The sequence below is a fragment of the Pezoporus wallicus genome, unplaced genomic scaffold (genome assembly GCF_028554395.1).
Source record: "Pezoporus wallicus isolate ANWC-B61680 ecotype Strahan unplaced genomic scaffold, APGP_CSIRO_Pwel_v1 contig_736, whole genome shotgun sequence".
In the NCBI taxonomy this organism is placed as follows: Eukaryota; Metazoa; Chordata; class Aves; order Psittaciformes; family Psittacidae; genus Pezoporus; species Pezoporus wallicus.
This window is the reverse complement of record NW_026639744.1, coordinates 854,607-879,543: the sequence shown is the minus strand read 5'-3', so window position 1 is coordinate 879,543 and position 24,937 is coordinate 854,607. Positions and strand designations below refer to the sequence as shown.

Genomic DNA, 24,937 nt, shown 5'->3' with positions numbered 1-24,937 from the left:
CATTCATATTCTAGCTCGTTATCTGAATTCATGGCTACAAATATTGTGGAATTTTTAAAGTTGTAGAACAAAGTGAATATGCTCATGAGAGAAAAGCAGACCTTATGGATGCTTTTATTTAAACCTAGGAATGCATGTAGGGCAGAGAGGTCATTAATGTCACATGTATCTGACTTCTTGGTTTGTAAACATGTTACTGGCAGTTACATAGCATCAAGAGTACTGCTAGAGAAAGGTGAATTGAGATAGCATGGAAAAGGAAAGGGCACAATATTTTTTCCTGGAATAAATTGTGTGGTCATGTACACATTGTGAATTTACAGGCATTTTTCGGAGAGATAAGGTAAAACTTAGCTAAAATGTAATATTTTTTTTCTTTTTTTTTGTTTTTTTCTTGCTGCAGTACTTGTATGTGGAACTTGCCACAAAAGAGAGACCCCATCATCATGCTGATGGTCAGACACCAGCCTTTACGCATGCTAGGAATATAAAGGACATGGTCAGTGAGGTAAGATATCTGGATTTGTTTTTGTTTGGTACCACTATGCTCAACTGTTTGAAAGTTCTATTTCTAATTTCAAGGCTTAAATCTGTTTATCCTTCATTTAGTTTTCTGTCTCTTATGCTTAAATTCCACATTTCTTTTTTAAGTTGTGGTAAGACATTACTCTTTTTAAATATGTTTTAGTATTTTATAAGATACCTGCTTGTAGGTGCTTTTTCGCAGAATCTGAGGTACATTGGCTGCAAGACCAGGAACCTAGAAAGAGCTGACCCACTAAGCTTGTTTCCCAGAGTTTTGACAGAAACGCTTTGCAAGAGTAACTTTGTGCACCCAGTGTAGCACCCCTGCGTGTTACTGTAACATCAGATTAGGAAATGCTTCTAATATTAAAGGTATATCTTTTTCCTTTTGCTGTCTTCCTTAGAAAAAGTATAAAACCCAGTATGAGAAGATGAAGGACAAATACACGCCTGTTCCTGACACACCAGTCTTGATCAGAGCCAAGAGAGCGTACCTGAATGCCAGTGATGTACGTAGTCCACGAACACTTCCACTGCTGTTTGGTTTTGTTTTTTTTCTTTACAAAAAGCACAGAAAAAAGATCAAAGGGAAACAATTATGCAGAGCCTAGGCTATCTCACTGTGTGTCATCAACTAGGTCACCCCGTTTGCATGTGCATTTCCATTTGATATTACAGAGATTATTATATTTTTACTTGATGTCACTGAAATGCTTTTTTGTCATTTATTGTAATTATTTTTCATTTTCTGTTGCACTGCAGTGTGGTTTACAAAAAGAAGGAATATATTTAAAGTAATACACATACAATCTCTGAATAGTGCAGACTGGATTGAAATGATTGATGCTGGAGCTAGGATAGAATGTCTTTTGTCAGGTATTTTCCTCTCAGATTTGTGTTAGAAGTTGCACATCACTGAGAGTGTGCTCATTTTTAAATTTAGAAAAATGATCTGCACGTTAGGTTACTAAGGTGAAATTGATCTTTCCTTCAAATGTGTAGTAATGGTCTGTGATTTAAGGCAATAGCTAAATGTACTCAACTCGTTCATGCGGTCTTTGCTATGTATTTCAGACTACATGTTGTATTCTGAAAGCGTATGTGCTAGGCTGGTGTTTTGTTCTAGTGATAAGTCTTACTGCTCTCTTAAGAATGATTTTTAAATAATGCACAGGGGCATCCCAGTTCTTTTGCACGCCTGAATTTCTCCTCCAAGAAAGTCTTTCTCCAAAGTGGGATACATAGGAAAGTAGGTTTTTTATGCCAAAAGTGGCACTTTCGCTGTTCTTGAAAATAGTCCCGTGATACATGGAGAATTTTTTTCTTGGTCTTCAGTCTGAAAGTGAAATGCATGAAGTGTTGCTTTAGATGTACTGACTCTTTTTTCCTCAAATTTTCACCATAAATCTTGTTCAAATTAAAATTGATAGTAGGCAATTGGAGCTTCTTAACAATATAATGTATTATTTTCTATGTCATTTTTCTTAACAGTTGCGATACAAAGAAACCTTTGAGAATACTAAGGGCAAATACCACACAGTGAAAGATGCTTTGAATATAGTCTATCATCGAAAGGTCACCGATGATATTAGCAGTGTATGTATCCAACATTCTCATTCCTAATTAGTGTTTGTCATTTAATAACCTAGAATATGCCAGGTGTGGCAAATAATTATAAAATATGGTCAGCATTGTTAATACTGACTTCTTTCCTTTCTTGAAATGTGTACTTGATTGCCTTTGATATTACAAAGGTGAATGTAAGTTAATCTCATTTCCACTGGTTTAGTTCTGCTGTTTTAGAAAAAGAATTGTCTTGAAACTGCATGGTCTGGAGTGCTCTCTCCGCAAATCATTTTTCCTTCATTCTTCAATTTTCTTTGTAGGTGAAATATAAGGAAAATTACATGAGCCAGTTAGGAATTTGGAGATCGATCCCAGACCGACCAGAGCACTTCCATCATCGCATAGTCACGGATGCTATTAGTGATGTGAGTTCACTTACTTCTCAGATGAGAAATGTTGAAAGTTATAAGCAGGTTCCCAAAATGAAAGCCAACTCTTATTTCTTAAGAAAGAGAAGGCAGCTGAAATTTTTTAAATGATTCACAATTTCACCAGGTGGATCTGTGAAATGAAGTAGCAAATCAGATGGCCCATCTGCTTTTGAAATTACCTGAATAGTCTTAATGCATTTCATTTGTGTTTGCTTAGATTTGTTTGTTAACCCTTTAACAATTGTACACATCTGTGCATGCACAATAACTCTTTAATTGTACAAGAACAAATGTTTTTTAATTCGCACAGGAACTCCAGTAGCTAGTGATAGGTTAGGAATGTGAATAATCTGAGTCCATCAGAAAAGTATGAGTAACTGTAATGTATTTTACAATGCAATAATTATGGATGTAGCTCTGTTTGCTGCACCTTGTGTTGAGGTGCCATTTCAGCATTGTTCAGCTGTAACTTAGTGCTGCTTAAAACTGAATAATTTTATTTCTTTTCTAAAGGTTAAGTACAAGGAAGACTTATCATGGCTCAGAGGCATTGGCTGTTATGCATGGGATACTCCAAGTTTTGCTCTGGCAGAGCAGAATAAGGTGCTCTACAGTGGGGTAAGTAAACAAAGTCCAAATTGTTACTAAATGTTTTGTGATGTTTGCTTATATTGTAGATACAATTTTTCACAGGAGAATCCACTTCTGACCTAGATGTTGATATGTTGTATTTATGATAGAACTTAATATATAGCATCAATAATTTCAGTAAATGAAAACAGTAGAAAAGAAAACAGAGGCAAAATGATCTTTTACTTACCCCCTCTGTTCATTGCAAGGCTGTCAGTTCCACAGTAATTTTTCTAGTGATTCTAAGTCTAGCTTTAAAATTATGAAGACGTGGCATTCCCATTGCTTTCTTGATGTAATAGTTCCATTCTGCAAAATACTACAGTTACAACTAATTTTTGTTTGTAGATATGGAAAACGCACTTATGCGATAATTCTGCCATAGTTTTGCTGCAGGTTGTTTCTAAGTTGTACATTTTCATTGCTTTTCCCTTCTTTGGATTAACACTGGAATGGGTTTTTATGTGTGGTTTTTTTGTTTTTCTTCCAGTGTAAGTACAAGGAGATGTTTGAGAAGACTAAGTCTCATTTTAAGTATGTAGCTGATTCTCCAATTAATGAGCACTTTAAATATGCAACTCAGTTGAGGGATATGGTAAGTGTTGAAGATTCCCATAAAGTCTCATACTGACATAGGAAGTGGGTATATGTCAATACCAAGCTAAAGGTTGATATTCCTTATGAAATTTTATATAAAATATATTCAGGTTTAAGGCTGTTTTAAGGTCAGACTAAATCCATGAAAAGGTTGTTCTTAGTGTCTGTCTGAGTGTTAGGACTGGGCAGGTTTACAGTCCCTAAAAACTGAAATCCTAACCCCTGTTCCATTATTTTATCATTGCAAAGAAACTTCTCCTTTGCTGACAGGTAAATAAATGGTAATGTAAATAATGCTGCTTGCCTAGTAACACTGATTGTCATGTGAAAAAGGTGTGGAGAGAATTACAACTTTTCTGAAACACTGGAAAAAAAGAACTTCATTAGTGTTGGGAAGGTAATATGCCTGAAGTTACCACATCTCTCATTTCAGATATTTTGTGTTGAATTCTCCCACTCTACTACTTACTTTTGCTTACTTTTCTCCTGCAGTGCTAAAGAAACAATGAACACAACATAGTAGCAAAAGGGGTTAATTAATGCCCCTGTGTTTAAAATCAGCAATGGAGTTTCTAGGAGTATTGTGGTACTCCCACAGGACAAAGTCCATTGAAAAGCATGGTGTTCTAGATGAATTCTCATCAGCTTGGTGTTGGCATACCATACTGATACTTTTCATTGAAGTAGTGTATAATTAGACTCTCGCATCTTGAGATGTGATCTTGATACGTTATTCTTTTTCACCAAATATTGTGTTAAATTGTTTACCGGTCAGTGAATGCATTACGGTATACCTGTTCTAGGTCAGAAAAACTGTTTCACAACAGATACCATTCCAGTACCATTGCTATAATTTCATACTCAATTTGATAAGTAGTGAACTGGAGTTTCGTATGGAAGATTATTAATATTCAGTTTTTCCTTATTTGCTCTACCAAACAATAAGAAAACTTAATATGAAAAACATAAATGAGTAAAATTTTAGCAATGGGGGGCTCCATAAATTGAGAGGAACTTACCTTAATGTCTTCTGTTATGTAGTGATGTTTTTTGTGATGAGGGATTACAGGTTTTTCTTACAAAACGTCTGATGATAGTATAAGATTGTATTTTACTCTTTTATCTCATTGTGTTCTCTTTGTACTCAAATCAAGAATCTAGTTCTATACAGGGTTGCTTCTGTAATTATTTTTCCTGGAAAAGTAAGTCATAAAATGGCTTATTGAAGAGTGGCAGAGTTAGAATATAGGTATCCTTAAACTGTAGATGGGGTCTTCCAGTGGAAATAGAGAAATGCATGTACTATTTGCAGATACTTCCTCTTTTTGCTGTTGGGTTGGTTTGTTTGTTTTATGTACATATATATATTTCTCTTTTGGATATGAACTTCAATTGCAGCCTTTAAACAGTTCATATAAAGAGATTTCAATGGATAGAACTGTAATCTTTTTGGGTCTTCACTTCTTATTTGTTACAACATATTATATTATTCTGAGCAGAAGTTATATAAAGCTACCTATGAGAAGCTCAAGGATAAGTACAGTGTTATTGTGGATGATCCTAAGAACCTCCTGGCCAAGTGGGCGACTACATTGAGCAGTCAGGTACTGTAGGAGCACTAGCCAGTGCTACCATAATGTGCTGGGTTCACTCACAGCTGTTCTGTGTGGTATGTCTATGGCTAGCAGTATCATAGGTTTCACCTGTGATGTTGTGATGTTTTAGTTCATTTGAACAGACAATCTTTCTTTGCTACCCAAAAAGAATTAGTACTTTTTGAGTGAGCTGATTTCTACCGTATGTACTTTGATATGTTGTGCATCAATTGACGTCAGGAATGTAATGCCTCTTAAAGTCATTGGAGAGGTTTTAAAAAACAAATACACTATCATGCATCTATTTTTTATTACCTCTCTTTTAATGAGTTTTACAAGCATTATCTTCTTACTCATATCTAGATGAAGCAACAGTGACATATTTGGCTTTTGAGTGCCCTCACATTAATCTAAAATTTACTCTTTTCTCCCCAAAATAACTTTTGTAATTTCCTTAATGGTATAGTATGCAAATCTTATAATATATACTCTTGACATTAATTACATAGATGTAACCTGTATGCACATCTGTAGTACATACATATATACAGAACCTTGCCTAACTCCTTCCACTCTCGAGGTGTCTGGGATCTAGAGCTTTGTTGCTGTTCATGGTGTTCACAAGTCTCTCTTGTGCTTCATTGCTGTTTGCACTCTGCCTGACCTGCATGTTCATCTGGATTGATTTCATGTGTTGCTTGTATGTAATTATATACAGTTTTATGTTTTTTCTGTCACAGTCCTGTTTCAAAAGCAGGGTTTTATTTTTTGATGCAAGATAGAGCATGAAAGTTCTTTATTAAAAATGTGTTCTACCATCTTCCACCTGCCATCAGGCTGTCTATGGTGTATTTCCGTTCTCGCTGTACAGTTTGTTCTCACTGAATTCTGTGAAAACAGGCTTAGAGTCCTGAGTAGCGCAAGATGATATTTAAGAATGACATTATCAAGACAAAAATCCTCTTACCAAAGCCTTTAAAATATCCTAGCATTATGATATATTCAGTGAATGTTTTTATCTTCTGTTTTGTAAGATCTTTTACATTTCTCCTCATTATAATTAATATTTTTAAATGAGATATTGTCCAGTTAATAATTTTAAAAATCAGTGGTCTGCTGAGATTGCTTTTTTAGCTCAATCCTGGAGATAAAGAATAGAAGTGAAGCAGCTTGAAATAAACATAAAATTAATCACGTGAATAGATAAGCAGCCTCTTAAGGAAAAAAGGGGGTTGCAAAGTTTCAGTTATTGTGCATATTCAGCTTTCATTGGCTTTGGCGGAAGGATTTTGCAATTTTTTGTATTAATATAAATGTATCTCCTGAAGATGTTTTGTCTTGGTTTGTGTGGTTAACATACAATCTTTCCCCATCACCAGGTTCAATACAAAAAGGACTATGAAAAGAAGAAAGACAAGTACACTATCGTTGTAGATACTCCAGAACACTTAAGGACTACAAAAGTCAACAAACAGATTAGTGATGTAAGTGTAGTCAGTCCCTCTCAAGCATACCTCCTTCTCTCATACCTTTGAAGAGGGATAATTAACAAGATGGCATTTACAGTAGTCCATTATCAGATGTTTCTTCTCTTAATTTTTTTCAATCTTGATGCAAAGACTGTCAACAAATAATATAATCTATAATTAATGTCTTCAGATTATCTATAAATTGGAATACAACAAAGCGAAGCCAAGAGGCTATACTACAATCCATGATACACCTATGTTACTGCATGTGCGCAAGGTGAAGGACAGAATAAGTGATGTAAGTAAATCATCTGTGTCGGTGGTGTCAAAAAGACATAATTAACTTTTTACTTTGATCTGAAATGTTTATAACTCATAAGTAACAATGTAATTAAAAAATAGCTTCTTGTTAGAGTGTAGTTAATTTTATTTTCATGAAAGCTGTCTATGCATTCAATGCTTTTTCAAAATACACAGCAGAATATGAAAGTATTCAGGAAGTTTTTCATGTAATGTTCTTTGGTGAATCTTGAAACATTTTTGGTGGGGTAGAACAGTTCTCACTAGTAATAAAAGCCATGAGCTAGAGCTGGTATCTAATTAAAGCATGAATTCAGGGAGTTTGTTTTTAGGTTTTCTTCCTCTATTGGCCAGTGGCTTTTGTGGAGCCTTGTATAAGGTTCTTAATACATTACTGTGTTTATTAATTTCTTCTATGGATACTATGGATATGTAAGGTAAATATTCTGATCTAAAATAAATATGTGTTTTGATTATGGGGCAGTGGAAGGCTAAGAAGAGAGAGAAAGGAACATGAAGTGGAGAGAATATCACAGGATTTGGAAGTCCTGGTCCTAAATCCTCCTGCTACCCAGGCTTTCTCTCTGACATTTGTGGTGTTGTTTCTCGGATATCCGTAAATAAAATGAGGATACTAGCAATTCTGTAACTCAAAATAGTACCACGACAATATATACTACAATAAGCGTGAAAGTTATTCACATGCTACGTGGATGATCTATATGAGTCAATCTAGGAGGAAAAAATAACATATTGTCCAGCTACTAAGGTGGATCAATAAGAGACAAAGGTGTCCAAAAGTGATCTGTGAATTGACATACATTTTTTCTGTTCCAAACTGAATGCTGAATTTGATATTCCATACAGGAGTTTTCAAAAAGCAACGATTGCGCCTATCAGAAGATAAGTTTTTTTAAAGCATTTCTGTTAGGTGCCAAAAATTAGAAAAGGGCAGAATTACTGTTCATGTGCAGGTTTTGCCAAATCTGTGTGCTTCATAGTGAGTTATACCTGCTACAGTTTCTATTAAGAGAGAACTGCAGCTGAAGAGGACCCTTCTTTCATGCAAATGGTTCATACTAAGTTGTATTGTTATAATTCTTTTTTCTTTTGTTAGGATTTTATCTTGTCATGAGCAGTTTTTAATATTATGGTTTTCATATTCGGATGCTTTTCTTGTTTATGATATTATGTCTGTGAACATTTTTTGTTTGTCTTTTTTTAGCTGAAATACAAAGAAATGTATGAGAGGAATAAATCTCACTGCAATGTCGTAGCAGATTCAGTTCATATTAAGACTCCCAGGCATGCTTACAAGCTAAACAGCAATGTGAGTTCAGCTTTATTAATACTTTAATTTTATTTTGGGTAGTTTTTGATACTGGCCACGGAGACCATAAGAAATTATTTTCAGTTCTGTTGAATTTTTTTGAGCTTGGACATCGCTTCTAATTCTTACGCTGCTTGAATAAAATACATTTTATTTTATTTCATACTAAAGGGTGCACTCATTCAAGTTGTTCCTTGAGGTCGCTTGAGGTCTTTGTATGTCACACATCTATTGTTCTCCTGACAGACTTAACCGTCCCAGAAATTCTCTGTGATCTTGTTTTGTAGACTAAGTAAGCTCTTCATGGGAAGCTCTCCGATGTTTTCCATTATTGATGGCCCAACATCCACTTCAGTCGGCAAGGAATTGAAAACACTAGCTTTCTTCAAAGTCTTGACATCTTTTCAGTCGTTCATATTCCTTTCTTAACTTCACAGTGGAAAAACTGTAGTAAATGGACTCCCCCTAGATTGTAAATGATTCAGAGGAAAGCCTTAGTTTGATGTAGATGCATTTTCTTACCTCTTCTCTCTTTAATTGGTAGAGACTGAAAGAGAATTTGCATATATATGAATGTCATGTGTAAGTACACAACTTCCAATTAACTTCCTTTTTTCTTGTTGTTTCACTATAAACAGCTGGATTATAAAAAGAAATATGAAGCAGCCAAGGCTCATTGGCACTGGATTGCTGATAGGCCTGACTTTGTTCAAGCAGCCAAGTCGTCTCTGCAACAGAGTGATGTAAGAAAATCAGAGCAAACTGAATACTCCCTTTCTCCACATTTCTCATGTTCATAATAATAATAATAAAAGTAGAAGATTTGAGACTCTGCTTTATATTTTATTTTTTCTTCCTGCAGTATGAGTACAAACTGGACCGGGAAATCCTAAAGGGATGTAAACTCTCTGTCACAGATGATAAAAACACAGTATTGGCCTTAAATAATGCCATCTTGGCGAGTGATGTAAGTACTTGAAACACTCTGGTTTTTGTTCTACTAGAACTTTACTTACTATCTGAACTACTTTATTGGAAATATGATTGGATTAAGAATGAAGCTTTAAGAAGTTGTTTTTAGTCTCACTTCATTATTTGATTTGACTTATTTCATTAACCATTTGGCAAAATCTGAAAAAATTTGGTCCTGTAAATGTCACTGGCCTAGTTCATGGATTAAATAAGTACTCTAAGTTAGCATTGCCTGAACACCCTAGACCTCTGGCATATCTCTGCATTCCTGTTATTTAAATGCAAATACTGTGAAGAAAACAAGAAAAGCTGCACGTGTAACTTATGCATAACACAAAGTATCTGGAAGAATTCCTAACAATATATGAAAAGTCAATATTCAGTATATAAATATTAATAAAATTCTAAGGGAGAGCTATAGGAATATATAGACTGGAATGAATTTATCCTGGAAAACATCAGAATATGGGATTTTCTGCAAATTTTTGCACTAACAAGCAGGCACAAGTATAGGAATTTCTTTTTCAATTGACAGAAGACAAAATGCACATTGCTTAAAATATCTTTTCTTCTCACTAGATAAAATACAAAGAGAAGCACAACAAAGCTCGAGGGTCATACCTTGTGGTTCCAGATACACCTCAGATCCTCCTGGCTAAGAATGTCAGCTCTCTTGTATCTGAGGTAAAATACCAGGGAGTTATTTGTTCATATTAAGTATATCCTTTTAATATGGGGGGCAGGAGAGCAGGACTTGCAATGTTGTGGGGGTTTTTTAACCTATTTTTATTCTATGCTTTCAGAACAAATACAAAGAACACAGCAAGAAGCAACTTCCACATGGGTCTTACACAACCCTGCCCGAGACACGAGACACTGCTCATGTGAAAGAGGTGACCAAGAATGTCAGTGAGGTAAGTAACTACTGTGATAACAATTTGTGGTGAGATTATTACCTGCTGCCTGTAAATGATTAGACACTTGCATGGTTTAGTATGCATGCAATACATTCAGAGTCTCATCATAAAATGCCAAGAAGTCAGAAAAGATGAATTCTGACTAGAATGAGACTTTAATTTTAGAGCTAAACACATTTATTGGGTTTCTGTTGAAATACTCTGGAGAAAAGTAGTGGGTTGGAGTGCTAGTGGGTGCCCTTCATTCAGATTATATTTTTCGTAGGACTGAATTTAAGTACAAATCATTATCTCCAAATAGCAAGCTTTTGTAATCTAAAGTGCAAATTATGACCAACATAAAAGAAGCTGAGGACCATACATTTTGAGACTTGAGGAGGCTGTATTTTGTCTGTCTTAACAATTTCAGTGTGTTTATTTCCAAGTTTTAGTAGCATTTGCCTCCATGTGAAATTAAAAAAATCATACCTGACTCTTATTATTCTTAACAGACAAACTATAAAAAGAAGTTTGTGAAGGAGAAAGGCAAATCTAATTATTCTGTCATGCTGGAGCCTCCTGAAGTGAAACATGCTATGGAAGTTGCTAAAAAACAGAGTACAGTAAGTTTGTCTTGTCTTTTCATAAATTAAGTAGCGCGTGTAAGAAAATTTAGTCAACATCAGCTGGCAAATCTGAAGTTCACATACTCCTGATTTCCTTCCAGCCTCCACGTTCAGGTGTAATTTTGACAGATAATGGTGCAACTATTTACAAATCTAAAATTGCACTGAAATAAAGGATTTCTTCTCAAATCATATTTCTACTTAATCACATGGTAGTATTTAAAACAATCAAGTGCAAATCACATCTGATTTTTTTTTTTTATTCCTTCAGACAGAATTGTGTATGCTTAATTCTTTGTTTCTAGGCAGCTTGTGAAAAAGTTTCCAAAATCCATTCCTTGTGAAATTATTTAAAAATAAACAAACCACAAACATACAAACCCCATGCACTTTACTAGCAACATTGCTGTGTCCTTAATAGACATATTCTTCATGAGCAAGCCTCAGTAATTTTCTTTCCTTTTTCTATCTTCAACGGATTAGATTGAATACAAGAAAGATGCCAAGTCAAAGCTCCACTATACACCTATTGCAGATCGACCAGATATTAAGAAAGCAACTCAGGCTGCCAAGTTAATTAGTGATGTAAGTGTTTTTTAAGTCTTCTGTATTTCTTATCAGTAATTTTACTGCTAAAACCAGTGTCAGTGAAACAATTAAAAGGGAAAGTCATCAAGACTAAACTATACTTTTTTTCTTTGTTAGATTGAATATAAAAAGCGTGGAGAAGCTGGCATTGGTGTAAGCATGCTAGGACGTCCAGATATTGAACTGGCAAAGGAGGTGTCCAAGCTAACTAGCCAGGTAATAATAAAAAGTTAGTTAAACTTTGAAGCAATGAGAGAAATGTGACATGCTATTAGTTTACAGAGTAATGGTAATATTATAGATGAAATTATTTCTGAGTTAGGGAATAAAGGAATATTTCAAAGGGAATAAGTTAAACAAAAAATTTAATTCCAATACTAAGTATTTCTTTGTTAAATAAACTTTTCTACTGACTTAGTAAATACCAGTAGTAGAGTTATAGAATCTCCTTAAAAAGATGCTGTGACGAGGTCTTTTAAATACTAAGGCTGAAGTGTTAGCCATGTTATCTTTGTTTTTTAGTTTTTCTGTTTATTGGCTTTAGAAGAATCAGCCTTTTCCCTAACTCTTAATATCTATCCTTTATGAGATGGACATTAACCCTCATTCCTTTTACTTTGTGCCTTTAAAAGAATCTTCTAGCTTCTGAAGTTAATATGTTACGTTAACAGGAACTTGTTCACTTCTATACAATGGTCTCGTTCTCCAGGCAGTCCAAAGTACATGCTTGTAATTTTTTGTGACAATTTTTTTTGCCAGGACTTCAGTTCAACTTCGTTCTTTCTCAACCCTTCATGTTTTAAAACCTGTAGTTGTTTGCATTTCTGATCTTGCTTTCTTGCTACACATTATAGGCAGAATACCTCAAACGACATATGAGAGGGCATGGAGCTGCATCTTATGATACCCCATGGATGAGAACCTTTAAGAAAGCTAATATGCTAAGTAGTCATGTAAGATCATTTTAAATGACAGATCTGGGACTGCCGTTTTTATGCATCTGTCTCTTGCTTGCATATTATCTTACAATTCCAACTTGTTAAAGGGTTTATGATGCACCAGTTGAATGGATCTTTTTGCGTCAAAGGTGTTGAATGTAGCAGAACTCGTGAGACTGCTTGGTTAGGTATAACCTTTTGGTTTTCCCTCTGGAATGTTGGATGGTGAATAGGAATTCTGTGGGTGAGGAATTTGCCTGTTTCAGAAACACCACATGAAGCTTGAGACATTATTATGCCCTTTGTAATTGTTTAGGAACTTCCAGTAATTTTAATGAAATTTTCTGATGCACTTACGCAATGTTAAAACTCACCTTTTTCACCCTCAAAACCACTAAAACCAGACTTACAAGCTTGAGCTGGTTTTCCTGAAACTGTGCAAAAAATGGAAATATATGTGTATGAAAATCCCAACCAGTGGTGCTGGTAATTTCCAGTAACTAGTCATAACATATGCATAAGATTCACACTAGAACTTCATTTTGACTATTCAGACTTCAAGTGTCTATTTAAACTATTCTGTTCACATTATGTTGGACATGGCATAAAAAAATTAAAGCATAGTGTATGAATCAGCTCCATGGCCTCTGAGAAGTGTACCTTGTAGTGATTTTGGGGCACATAGTTTCTTATATTTCTTGCCATGACAAAACCTTTGGAAAATAGAAAAATAGTGGCTGCATAGCAGTTTTTAAAGTGGCAACAGATAGGTCTGTGCCATTTCAGTTTTACACATGTATTTCCAAATGAAAAGAAAGGGGGATTATGTTTTTTCCATGTCTAGCCAAGACTGCTGCATGTAACTGTCGCATGTTTGAATGTCAGCCACTCGGTGTGTCAGGATAAGCAAGAATCTTTTCAGTAGAACCAACGATTCTTAAGCTGAACATTTGAACTACAAGAAAAAGAAGAAAGTATGTATATTCCCATTCGGTGATAACGAGGTCTTACTTTTCCATACTTCTGTTCCACTAGCTGGTTCTCCTCTTAGTCTTATAAATGTGCTTTGCTGAGATCATTTTGGTTCTCAGAGAAATTAACTATTGTAGGGGCAGTAAGGGAGCAAAGAAAAATTGGAGCAATCTTTTTTTTTTCTTTGAAGCATTTCTTCTGATAAACTTCTCTTAATATAAAGGATTATGTCCGGTTTGTTTGTCTTGTTTGCCATTTTTTAGTTGGATTCAGTTGGACCTATCTGGCATGCTTCCTTTTAATTTTGCAGAATAATTGTTTCTTCTGGGCTTAAAGAAAGCAAACTCTTTGGCATGATGGTCTGATCTTGATAATATGTTGCATAGCTTGCAAAACCTAACAGATCCAAGTATACTTCTGCTTGGTTTTATTTTTTCTGAGGTCAGAACCAATACTAATTCCTTTCAGAATATTAGTATTATTTGTTTTGTTACAGCAGCTATATAATTTGTGGATTTGGCTATTTCACTATGAGTTTTATCTGAATGTGGCATATTTTGTCAAGCAAAACCACAAAAGTAGTATGCACCATGAGCTATATGGTTCTATATGAACAAGAATATGACAATGAATTCAAAGTGTAAAGTGTGATTGTGGAACATGATTTAATTCTGCAATCATATTTCTTTCTTAACTAATACAGAATTATCTGTTTATCTTTCTGTAATTGTCATTACATCCAGTAAATCATGAGTCATCTCTTCTTCAACTTCCTTACCAGTTCTTCAATATTTTACTTCTTTATTTATTTTACTTGGAGTTTCTCTTGCACTCTTCAGTAGCTCTTCTGAAAAAAAAATTATGCATCTCTGATAGCAAAAAAAAAAAAAAAGCAAGCAATAAACCCAAAGTATTCCTATTGGAACCATCCCTTTTCTAGGTTTACAAGCAATAGTGAGGAATTAGCATTTATCTGCACCTGCAGCAATGGAATAGCACAAGTCATGATGGAAGAAGACCTTGCCCTCGTTTAAGTCATTAGCAAAACTCTCATTCCTACCAACACTTCTGTGCCTCCAGCTGGATTATCATGGTTTACATCACTATGCTTTCCCTTAGTGATGTTAATGTGGTTTGGAAGTGTTACTAACCCTCTTGCATAACCTAATTCCTAGTAATTAATTGTATCGCTATTCTGTTTGTGATAATTAGCATCCTTCTTCATCTCTGATTTATGCAGAACATGCTATATGTGCATAACATATATAAATGTATTTGATATATTGCTACTGTCAGTGCTTGTATGTCTTGAGGTAGTTTTTAAAGCTGTCATTTCTCCAAGAAGGACATAAAAATACTTTTGAATACTCTTTAAATTATTTTTATAGTCTTTAAATTCTTTTAGTACTCTTCAAGAGTCAGCTCTTGTCTCTGTGAAATAAGGGTATCTTTTATCTATGCACAGTTCCATCAAGTGAAGTATTCTTCATCTCCAGAATTTAGCTGTATTTTATCTCCATAAATCTCTTGACTACGTCCGTGATTTTTACCATGAGGAGACGTAAGCTGTGCACTGAATGAAAAATTGCAAGTGGTATTTTGTAAGTAGAGATGTAGATTTCTTCCCATGTCAAGTCATCTTTAAAATAGCCTTTATTCCAGTGGATATCTTCAAGTTGCTAAAGTTTTGTTCTTCTGCTTACTATCAGTACTGAAGTAGGGACTCTGCCTTCTGCAGCCGACGTGAGCACTTAAGATCAATTGTAATATCCGTTTGTTTTTAATTTAGGTGAAATACAAGGAGAATTTTTCCAAAGAGATGGGTAAAAAGCCAAAGTATGATTTAAAGGAGGCTAAAATCTACAAGACCATGAAAGATGCTCACAACTTGGCTAGTGAGGTATGTTTACTTACGCTTTTCCCTTAGGGAAATTAAAAGTTTCAAATTTTTTTAACGAAGACCTCCTTTATGTTCTTAATGCATCCAACATCACCAGTTTTACTAGCAGTTGTCTTTTCTGATGATGTTTGTCCTTTCTTACCGGCAGGTGAAATACAAGGCAGATTTAAAGAAACTTCATAAGCCTGTCACTGACATGTCTGAATCGCTGATCATGAACCATGTCCTGAGTACAAGCCAGCTCGCCAGTGCTGTAAGCTCGTTAATTAATCCCAGACTTGTTTGTTTTTTCCATTACTGTTGATTCTATTCTGAAATGATCTCTGCTAAATACTTCTGTAACAGTTACTCCCTCTGCTATTGTTCATGGGATGTCACCTGGTAGTGATCTCTTCCTCTACTTTCTAATGATTATTTCCTGTTAACTAGCAATTTTGCCACATTTGTCCTCTGGGAAGTCAAATATTTACCAGCTGCGGAACTGCTAATATTTTAAATCCTCTTTATTACATTTTAACTGATTGCATTACACTAACAAATACCATCTTCTTCTCTTTTTTTTTTTGATTTTTTTGTCTTATTTACTGCTTGCTATATTTAATTTTTTTTTTTTGTCTATTTTTTTCATTTCATATTTATGCTTAACATCCCCCTGGTGTAGACGTACAGAATCATGCCTAACAAAATACTCGATAATTTTACTGAGAAAAGTAAAAAAATCATTATTGCCTAATGCAGCTTTTTCATGTATCCACTGTGTTTTCTTTTTTTCTTTTCTTTTTTTCTTTAATTCTGGTTTTGAAAAAATCTTTGTTTCAATCAAAATGGTCAAAAAAAAGTAACTGTTTACCTACATCTTTAGAAGTTTTATCTGATACTGGGAATTAAACATCTTGCTTTTGTTTTACTTTTCGCATTTCTAATTTCTCTTGATGTTCCATTGAAGTGTTGCTTTGATTGGACCTAACAAATAAATTTGCTGGGGGATAATTTTTTTTGTTATTGAGATGATTTTTGACACCTTCCCCTCAGTACCAGTACAAGAAGCAATATGAGAAGAGTAAGGGTCACTACCTTGTGGTGCCAGATAATCTTGAACAGGTTCATCTAAGGGAGGCATCAGAACTACAGAGCCACGTAAGTTGGTCAGCTGTTTCTCATTAACCCTACTCACTGAGTATCAGTCTCCATCACTGAAGTTGTCCTAGCAAATTCTCCAAAATGTAATAACCTCTCTGCCTATCCACTTTATGAGCACTGCACACCTGAGTAAACACATCAATGAGAAATATTTGCACATTTGCAAGTTTAGAAAAAACAAAATATCTGAATGATATCTTCATCCTAGAGTAGATCTCAGAGTTACTTATGACTGTTGTATATGCATCTTTTTACACAGTAAAATATATTAATTTGGGTGATTTTGTCTGTAAAAAAATGACTTGGTAATCACAGAAAATGGAAATTGAAAGAAGTAGGGTTGTTGCTGACAGTATATTTTCAACTGCTTTATCCATTCTAGCCTCATTCTGCATCCAAAATCGCTTTAACCAAAACAATAGCTACAACTGCTATTAAATGTGTCCAACATTTTTCCCCTCTGGAATACAGCAAATGGTGGATTATTCCAGAGGAATTCATACTCTGATTTGGTCTCTATTCCTCTTTATTCCAGGTTCTATTCCAGGTATTTATTGACTGTAAAGCAAAGAGAGAAATTACTGCTAGAATGCAAAGGGCTATAGTTACTGTTCTGCTGCATGGCATGGAAGAACAAAAACCTTACATAGCAAAGGACTATAAGGAAATGGTTGTGAATAGGTTTGTAGTTAAAGTCACTACTTGTTGCTCCAGTTTGAGATCAGGATGTATCTCAGGCAAAGACATAGCATAAGCTCATGCAGGAGTCTGAAAATTGATGCCCTAGAGGCTGATACTGTAACTTGAAGCAAGAATATCTTCATCCTTGTGAACATTTTAGTTAGCAAGTTACTAAACTACATCTTTTCATTCCTGCTGCTAACACTCCAGCAATCTGTATAATACTTGGTTGTTTACACAGCAATCTATATAATACCTAACATGTAACTGGCTGAACTCAGCCAGGGCCATGAGCAGTCTGAGTGCTTGCAAGTTAGATTTTTATAGCTACCTGTCTTCTTGAAATCTGAGCTAACACTGCTTATTCTCTACAACAAAAGTCAGTAGAATTTTAGGCCACACATGTTGCTGCAAGCCTGACCTTTGTTTTTTACATTTTATTGACAATAATACAGATTTCAGTATTAAACATTAATCTTTTCATAGAATCATAGAATCACAGAGTCACAGAATGGTTTGGGTTAGAAGGGACAATAAATACTATCTAGTTTCAACCCCCGTGCCACAGGGCAGGTTCCATCTTTCCACTAGAGCAAGTTGCTCAAAGCCCTGTCCAGCCTAGCCTTGAACATTTCCAGGGATGGCACAGCTTTTCTGGGCAACCTGTGCCAGAGCCTCACCACCCTCACAGTGAAGAACTTCTTCCTACTATCTAATTTAAATCTACCCTCTTTCAGTTTAAAGCCATTTACCACGGATCTGTTGACTATAGTAGAAACATACTAGTTGATAAGTTGGTTCTTTAATTGAGGGTAATATTTTTATTTTCTTCTCAGGTGAAATACAGAGAAAAGTATGAGAAGGAAAAAGGAAAACCTATGTTGGACTTTGAAACACCAACATACCTTACTGCAAAGGAATCTCAGCTCATGCAGAGTGAGGTATGGTTAAAATCAATACCGACAGACTAAAAAACTTCTTTTTTTTTTTTCTGGGTTAAACTTTTACAGTGACTTAGGCAATTATCCTTGCATCTCGTGCATGCTGATAGACTGAAAAAATATAGCTGTATCACATTTCTTTATATTGGTTAAGAAATACTACATTCAAAATCCATGAAGCTTTCCCATGTCATGCTGAAGTATCATCTGTAATTTTTCATCAAGAAGCTGTCAGTAAATGAAGCTTAAGCAAGTCTTCGAGTCTTTAGAAGAAATGTAATATGAAATTCATTTCACTTAAAATATGCAACAAGAGTATGTGTGTCAGTTATCATCATAGTCCACAGAAAGTACCCTGGTTATTTTTTTCACCTTAGATCTCTGTCTTTGAGAAACCTATTTATTTCGTCTTTGTTTCTGGTGTCATAGTGTTCTTCACTGACTTGTAATTCTATTTCCTCAAGCAGTTGTTTTCTGTTTGCAGTCTTGTTCTGTGACAGATGAAGGCTTGCACATGCTGAGAAACAGTTGTATACAGCCAAAAGTCATTATGTTTGAGTGTTTCCATTGAACATTTTCTTGGCATGTACAACTAAGTAGAAAAAGATTAAAAAAAAAAGCAGGGTCAGGTCATATTTCCATTGAAAGTCATGAGCTGGTTCATTGGCTTTAGTAGAAACAGGATTTATTGCTCTACATGCCCACGGCATTGACTGTGACATTAATACAAAACCACTGCTCCATCCTCCCAGTAGTTTCTTGTGTAACTAAAAATAATATAAGAAATATTTGCAATTTGGGATTTTGTGTGGTTTTTTTGTTTTGGCTTTTTTTTACTCTCATTAGAAAGAATATAAGAAGGACTTTGAAGAGAACATTAAGGGCAGAAACCTTACTGGCTTGGAGGTTACACCATCCTTATTACACGTCAAATACGCAACCAAAATAGCAAGCGAGGTAGCAGTTATTCTGTGCTTCTTTCCTCTGTCAAGTTAAATAATTCCACTAAGCAGTTCTTCACTGCTTTCTTTTTCCTAACCATTCACATTAAGCATGATTCCATATATTTTGTGATCTAATTTGTTACTGTTCAGTAACTGTATTTGTATTTGCTGCATCCTTTCTGGCATACATCAGTCTAACTGTTACATGGCGGGGTGTATATGTGTGTGCGCCTTTGCAATTTATCTTAAACAATAATTACCACACTCTATTCTGTTGTAGTAGTTGTTATATAACCCTATGGGATATTCTTTTTTGTTTCAAAAAATTTTTTTTCATTTGAAATTTTTGGTGGTTTTGTTTTTGTTTGCTGAAATTTTTTTTGCAACAAAGTTGTGGAATATAGAACTCTTTTTAGTCTGGTTTTGCAGTTTTCATGTTCTTTCTTCTGCAGAAAGAGTACAGGAAGGATCTGGAGGAAGGTGTCAAAGGCAAAGGACTAACCTCTTTAGAAGAGACTCCAGACATGCTAAGAGCAAAGAATGCAACTCAAATCCTGAACGAGGTATTCCAAAAGCTATTTAGAAAATAACTGAATGGATGTAATAACCTCCAACTGACAAACGCTTATGGCTGTGTAACACCAGTATGAACTTTATAACTCCCTAGAAACTCTTGGGGAAAAAAAAAAAGAAAAAGTATGTGGTTGACTAAGGATAAAGCTGTGAGCCTGAACTTTTACGTGAGTACTTTTTTAGCTTTGTAGTTCCTATCAGGAATATAGGTGGGAAATAGGTGCTGTGATCAATTGTCAAGGGATGGACAAAGCCAGCACTGTGATGCAGCAGGGCTAAGCATAAGAATCAGAGGTATCAGTTTGTCAGTTGTGTAAACTTAAGCATCTTGGGTCAGGAGCGCTTAACCAAGGATTAGAAACTAAGGACCAGGGCTGTGGAAACAAGAAGCAAAAGTGAGAGATCAGAAAAGGACTACAGTGACAGAACCAGACTGGCATGCTCCTGCTTTGGGAGGTATGCTGTGCAGGAAAGAGCTATTTTTTTATCATGCTTTATGCTTGATGAGCATGTCAGAAACACCAGCCATTCTCATGAGCTCTTCCCCCTGCCCAGAATTGATGCCCAGTTGGCAGCTGTTGGGCTGATGGCTGAGGCAGTCTTCCCCACTTTGACACAGAAAGGTGGCCAGCAGTCAGGATGCAAACCTAACAGCTGCTTTATTTGTATGGTGGACTGGTATAATAAGTATTTCAGGGTGATTGCCTTCGTGGGATAAGACTAGTTCATATTTTAGGAGCCTTATCATCATCATCAGCCTGAAAGGTGAAAAAAAGTAACTTTTTAGTGTTACTTCTGATTTTGCTTCTTAACAAAATACTTTGAAGACAAACATCCTTACAACAGCATTTTGTACTCAGTAGTGCAGAGGTTTTGAGTTATTCAAGGAGCCTGTATTTTGTTACCAGAATATTACAGATGTATTCAGCTAAATTCAGCAGAGTTGGCATAGAGAGATATGAATCGTAGAATTATAGAATACTACGCTGGAAGAGACCTCAAAGATCATCTAGTCCAACCTTTCTAGGCAACTTGACCTAGACTAGATGTCTCAGCACCCTGTCCAGTATGAATTATACCAATCTGTACAATATTAATCTTTTAGACCTTACTGGAAGATCTGTTTGGGAAGGGTGGCTGCTACAGCACTGAGTTTTTAAGGAGGGTATCCATTCCAAAGGGCCCCAAATGTCACAGAGAATCCTGACACCTTGCATTTTTTTCGACATGCTCAGTTTGAAACATCTGGGACCACTCTTCACTACTACATGCATTTCATACACTGCTCGTTCTCTGTTGCTTCTCCTCTGTTCAAGTTACAGTTTTGCATGAATTGCTGATCACCTAAAGGAAATCACACTTTGAGATTACTGGTGTTGGAAGAGTGACCTTAATACAGCTGGCCTGTAGTGTGCACCATTTACTGCTGAAGTGGGGCTGTTTGTTCTTAAGATTTCAGTCATAAAGTAGACACTTTAGTGACATCATTTATGTGTTTAATTGTGAGTTTGTATTAGTAGTATTCCTGGTTTTTGTGTGGCCATTAAACTAGCTGAGGTGCTAAAGGTATTTGGTTCGTATTGACAAGGTATCTATTTACTGTCTTCATCTGCAGAAAGAGTACAAAAAAGCCTTGGAATTAGAAATCAGAGGGAAAGGTCTGACAGAACTGGCTTTGGAGACACCAGATTTTGTGAGAGCAAAGAATGCCACTGACATTGCCAGCCAGGTCTGTGTGAATACCGCATGTATCATATCTGATGACTTTTTTAAAGGAAAATTTATTAACAGTTTTTTTCTGATTAAGCCAAATGAAAATTGTTGTCAATATATGATAAAGGCACCTAAATGTGAGCTTTCCCCAACAGATCAAATACAAACAGTTGGCAGAAATGGAGAAAGCCAACTACACCAGTGTTGTCGATACTCCGGAGATTATTCATGCCCAGCAGGTCAAGAACCTTTCAAGCCAGGTATCTTGAATGAAGCAATTTAATCATTGTTCATGTGGGAACCTTGAGGGGATACTAATTTGGAGCACTTGAATGACTACCTGTCCCGATGTTCAGGAGATGCACCAGAAAACAGATTTCTCTAGAGCTGTGATGTGACATCTCTTACTCTAGAATTCCATTTTGATAATGAAAATAATTTATTTTAATACTGTATAAAAGGAAACAATAATTTATATTGCTTTTGCAATACCAAAGCTAATTTTGTTCTAAGTAGATTTAGCTTAGTTTTCATACTCCTTAGTAACTTAATGTTTAAAATAAATCTTACACAGAGGCATAATCTGAATTTGTATCAGACCCAGAGGTACTCACTTTTCCATAAAGATGGACATTATGCAACAATAAGTAATGCCAGATTGTTTATTACTATTTTTGTATTAATGGAATGTATTTTGTATTTACCATCAGAAAAAGTATAAAGAAGACGCAGAAAAGAGCATGCCTTACTATGTGCCTGTAGCAGACACACCAGAAATACAGAGAGTCCGTGAGAATCAGAAGAACTTCAGCACAGTATGTATATAAATAAAAAAACCACTGTTACTGTCAAATCGTGAAAAATCTGTTTTTTTCTTTTCATTTAATCAGGTCCCGATATCACTCTGTAATCCCAACTAGGCTGCTTCCTATTTTCAGGAATCTTCAATTAGAGGGTCTGTTGTGTATGCAGCACCCCACATATGCATTACAAAGGGAACCAAAATGATGCTGTTAACAGTTTTGAAGAAAACTTTCTTCTGCAGCCTCTGACAATTCCTTTGCAAGTGATAGAGAATTATGCTTACAGAATTTGTCCTTTGTTGTCAATCGGGCTACTTCCAAGACTCTGTGGTCAGTAATAGAACTCCACAACCTGAGTTGAAATCTTTGATTTGCATTGTTGAGACAGTCTGGCGCCTTTCAAAATTTTTCAGTTAAGGATCTGCTACTGCTAATTTAAATGAGAATACCTTTAAGTGTAGTACCACTAATGGTGGTGTTAAAATGACCTTATGAGGTGTACCTTTTTTTCCTCATCTTCAAAGAAAACTCTGTAAGTAAATTTTTAAGGCATGGAGTCAACATTTGACATTTTATTTTAACTTTTTCAACAGCTTCAGTACCAGTGGGACCTTCAGAACAGTAAAGGAAAAGTTACAGTTGTACAAGACACACCAGAAATGCTGCGTGTGAAAGAAAACCAGAAGAATTTCAGCTCGGTATAGTTACCTTCTGTTTTCAGTTCTCATTGCAAAAAATACAGTTTAATGTACTTAATAAATTAACCATTTTGGGCTCTTATCTTACAGGTGTTTATGTTCTTGATCAGCTTGAATGCTTATAAGAACTTTTTCAAACAAAACTAATCATACTTTAAGTAGATTTAGCTGGCGTTTGCTGCCCCTTTTTAACTACTGTTTTTTGTAGAGTGCCCTGATTGCGCATATTCACATATTCACAGCTGTGATATAGTTAGTCAATCCTGTATTTAAATTGATGTTACTAGTATCCACCTTTCTTTTGTCCTGTTACCATGTGAGTACTGTATTGTTCTGTGGCAGTTGCCTTCTTTCAGTGATAAGTGAGCTGTCTGCCTGGCCTGTTTTACATTTCATGTGTTACCATGAAGTGCTTGAAGTCTGCTGTATTGTTTTGCCACTAGCTCCATTAGCATAGTGAATAACTAAGTGGAAGACATTTGTGTAAAACATACTAAAGCAAATTAGAAAAGGAAAAAAATAGAGCAAATACTAGTCTTCAGTCCTAAAATTAGCCTACAAATATTTTGATACTCTACTTGAAAATGTGCTACAAATACAAATGCTCAGCCCCTTTTTGCACAAAGGGCAGTTGTATAGTAAGACAGTCTGCAGATATGTAGTAAGGCAGTAACTAAAGATGAGGCTCCAAGTTGGCTTTAATGGTCTGCACTGTTGTGTTCAAATCACTGTCATGAGCCTGTATTCATGTGCTATTAGAAAGAATGTTGTGTTTTGTACGCTTAACCTTGTTGTCTTCATTCTAAATATTAAGATTTTATATAAAGAAGATATTGGAACTGGAACTACTATTGAAAAGACACCAGAGATGCAGAGAGTTAAACGAACCCAGGATGCAATCAGCTCGGTACAAAGAATTGATTTTTAATACTCTACCAGTGCTAATTCAACTTGAAATAATATATTCCTCCCTCCCCCCCCCCTTATTTCTTGAAATGTTGCTAACAGTGGTTTGGCAATAATCCATCCAGCTGAGGGATACTTTCTAAAAGTTTTTCCCTATTCTTGTTACTTAAACAGTAATCTTTCTGATAATTAACATTTAATTTGTTACTTACAATTCATTTCTAAAACTTGAAAGCTCTTGGCATGGTTTTAATCTCATCCCAAACATAGTATATTTAGCACAGAATCAAATAATTATTTAGGGTTGAAGTGACTCTTAAGATTGTCTACTCAAAACCCTTCAAGCAGAATCAGCTAGGGAAGGTTGTCTGGGACCACGTCCATTTGAGTTTTGACTATCTCAAAGGATGAAGACTCCACAACCTCTCTGGGCAACCTGTTCCAGTGACTGACCACCCTCCCAGTAAAGAAGTGTTTTCCTGTGTCCAGACTGAATTTTCTATTTTTTAATTTGTGCCTATTACCTCTTGTCCTGTCACTGAACACTTCCAGGAAAAGTAGCTCTCTCTTCTTCATTTCTTCTCACTAGGTATTTCATAGAATCACCACAGAATGGTTTGGGCTGCAAGTGATCTTAAAGATCATCTAGTTCCAATCCCCCTGCATAGGCAGGAATACCTTCCACTAGACCATGTTGCTCAAAGCCTTGTCCAACCTGGCCTCGAACACTGCCAGGGATGGGGCAGGCACAGCTTTTCTGGGCAGCCTCTGCCAGTGCCTCACCACCTGCATAGAAAAGAGCTTCTTCCTAAGATCTAATCTAAATCTACCCTTTTTCAGTTTAAAGCCATTCCCCCTTGTCCTATCCCTACATGCCCTTGTAATGTGTAGTGTTATACACATTGATAATTTCCCCCTGCGCATACTCTTCTTCAGGCTGAAGAGTCCCAGCCCTCTAGGCCTCTTCCCATATCAAAGATGCTCCTGTCTCTTACTCATCTTTGTAGTTCCATGCTGCACTTGCTCCATTAAGTCTTTCTTGTACTGGCAAGCCCAGAACTGGAGACAGAATTCCAGATATGGCCTCACCATTGCTGAGTAAAGGGGAAGGATCCGCTCGGTTAACCTGCTGGCAGTGCCTGTCTTAATGCAGCCAGGGATGCTGTTGGCCTTTGCCAAGAGGGTACATTGCTGGCTAACGGT

At 35.8% G+C, this 24,937-nt stretch overlaps 1 protein-coding gene across 18 annotated transcripts in view; it reads left to right on the top strand.

The window, feature by feature from the left end:
* Positions 1–24,937, top strand: part of NEB (nebulin) — a 124,703-nt gene that overhangs the window by 82,787 nt on the left and 16,979 nt on the right. For 8 of the 18 annotated variants that reach the window (XM_057415556.1, XM_057415561.1, XM_057415558.1 and 5 more), the window contains exons 107-135: positions 404–508; positions 930–1,034; positions 2,017–2,121; positions 2,412–2,516; positions 3,036–3,140; positions 3,643–3,747; positions 5,249–5,353; positions 6,724–6,828; positions 7,004–7,111; positions 8,339–8,443; positions 9,082–9,186; positions 9,306–9,410; positions 9,995–10,099; positions 10,219–10,329; positions 10,824–10,934; positions 11,421–11,522; positions 11,643–11,741; positions 12,380–12,478; positions 15,225–15,335; positions 15,484–15,588; positions 16,368–16,472; positions 17,993–18,097; positions 18,944–19,054; positions 19,494–19,604; positions 21,230–21,343; positions 21,483–21,587; positions 22,038–22,142; positions 22,724–22,828; positions 23,643–23,735. In XM_057415556.1, coding sequence (XP_057271539.1) covers positions 404–508; positions 930–1,034; positions 2,017–2,121; positions 2,412–2,516; positions 3,036–3,140; positions 3,643–3,747; positions 5,249–5,353; positions 6,724–6,828; positions 7,004–7,111; positions 8,339–8,443; positions 9,082–9,186; positions 9,306–9,410; positions 9,995–10,099; positions 10,219–10,329; positions 10,824–10,934; positions 11,421–11,522; positions 11,643–11,741; positions 12,380–12,478; positions 15,225–15,335; positions 15,484–15,588; positions 16,368–16,472; positions 17,993–18,097; positions 18,944–19,054; positions 19,494–19,604; positions 21,230–21,343; positions 21,483–21,587; positions 22,038–22,142; positions 22,724–22,828; positions 23,643–23,735 — 3,060 coding nt within the window. The remainder of the gene's footprint in view (positions 1–403; positions 509–929; positions 1,035–2,016; positions 2,122–2,411; positions 2,517–3,035; positions 3,141–3,642; positions 3,748–5,248; positions 5,354–6,723; positions 6,829–7,003; positions 7,112–8,338; positions 8,444–9,081; positions 9,187–9,305; positions 9,411–9,994; positions 10,100–10,218; positions 10,330–10,823; positions 10,935–11,420; positions 11,523–11,642; positions 11,742–12,379; positions 12,479–15,224; positions 15,336–15,483; positions 15,589–16,367; positions 16,473–17,992; positions 18,098–18,943; positions 19,055–19,493; positions 19,605–21,229; positions 21,344–21,482; positions 21,588–22,037; positions 22,143–22,723; positions 22,829–23,642; positions 23,736–24,937) is intronic. The other 10 variants (XM_057415557.1, XM_057415573.1, XM_057415559.1 and 7 more) reach the window with 5 other exon arrangements.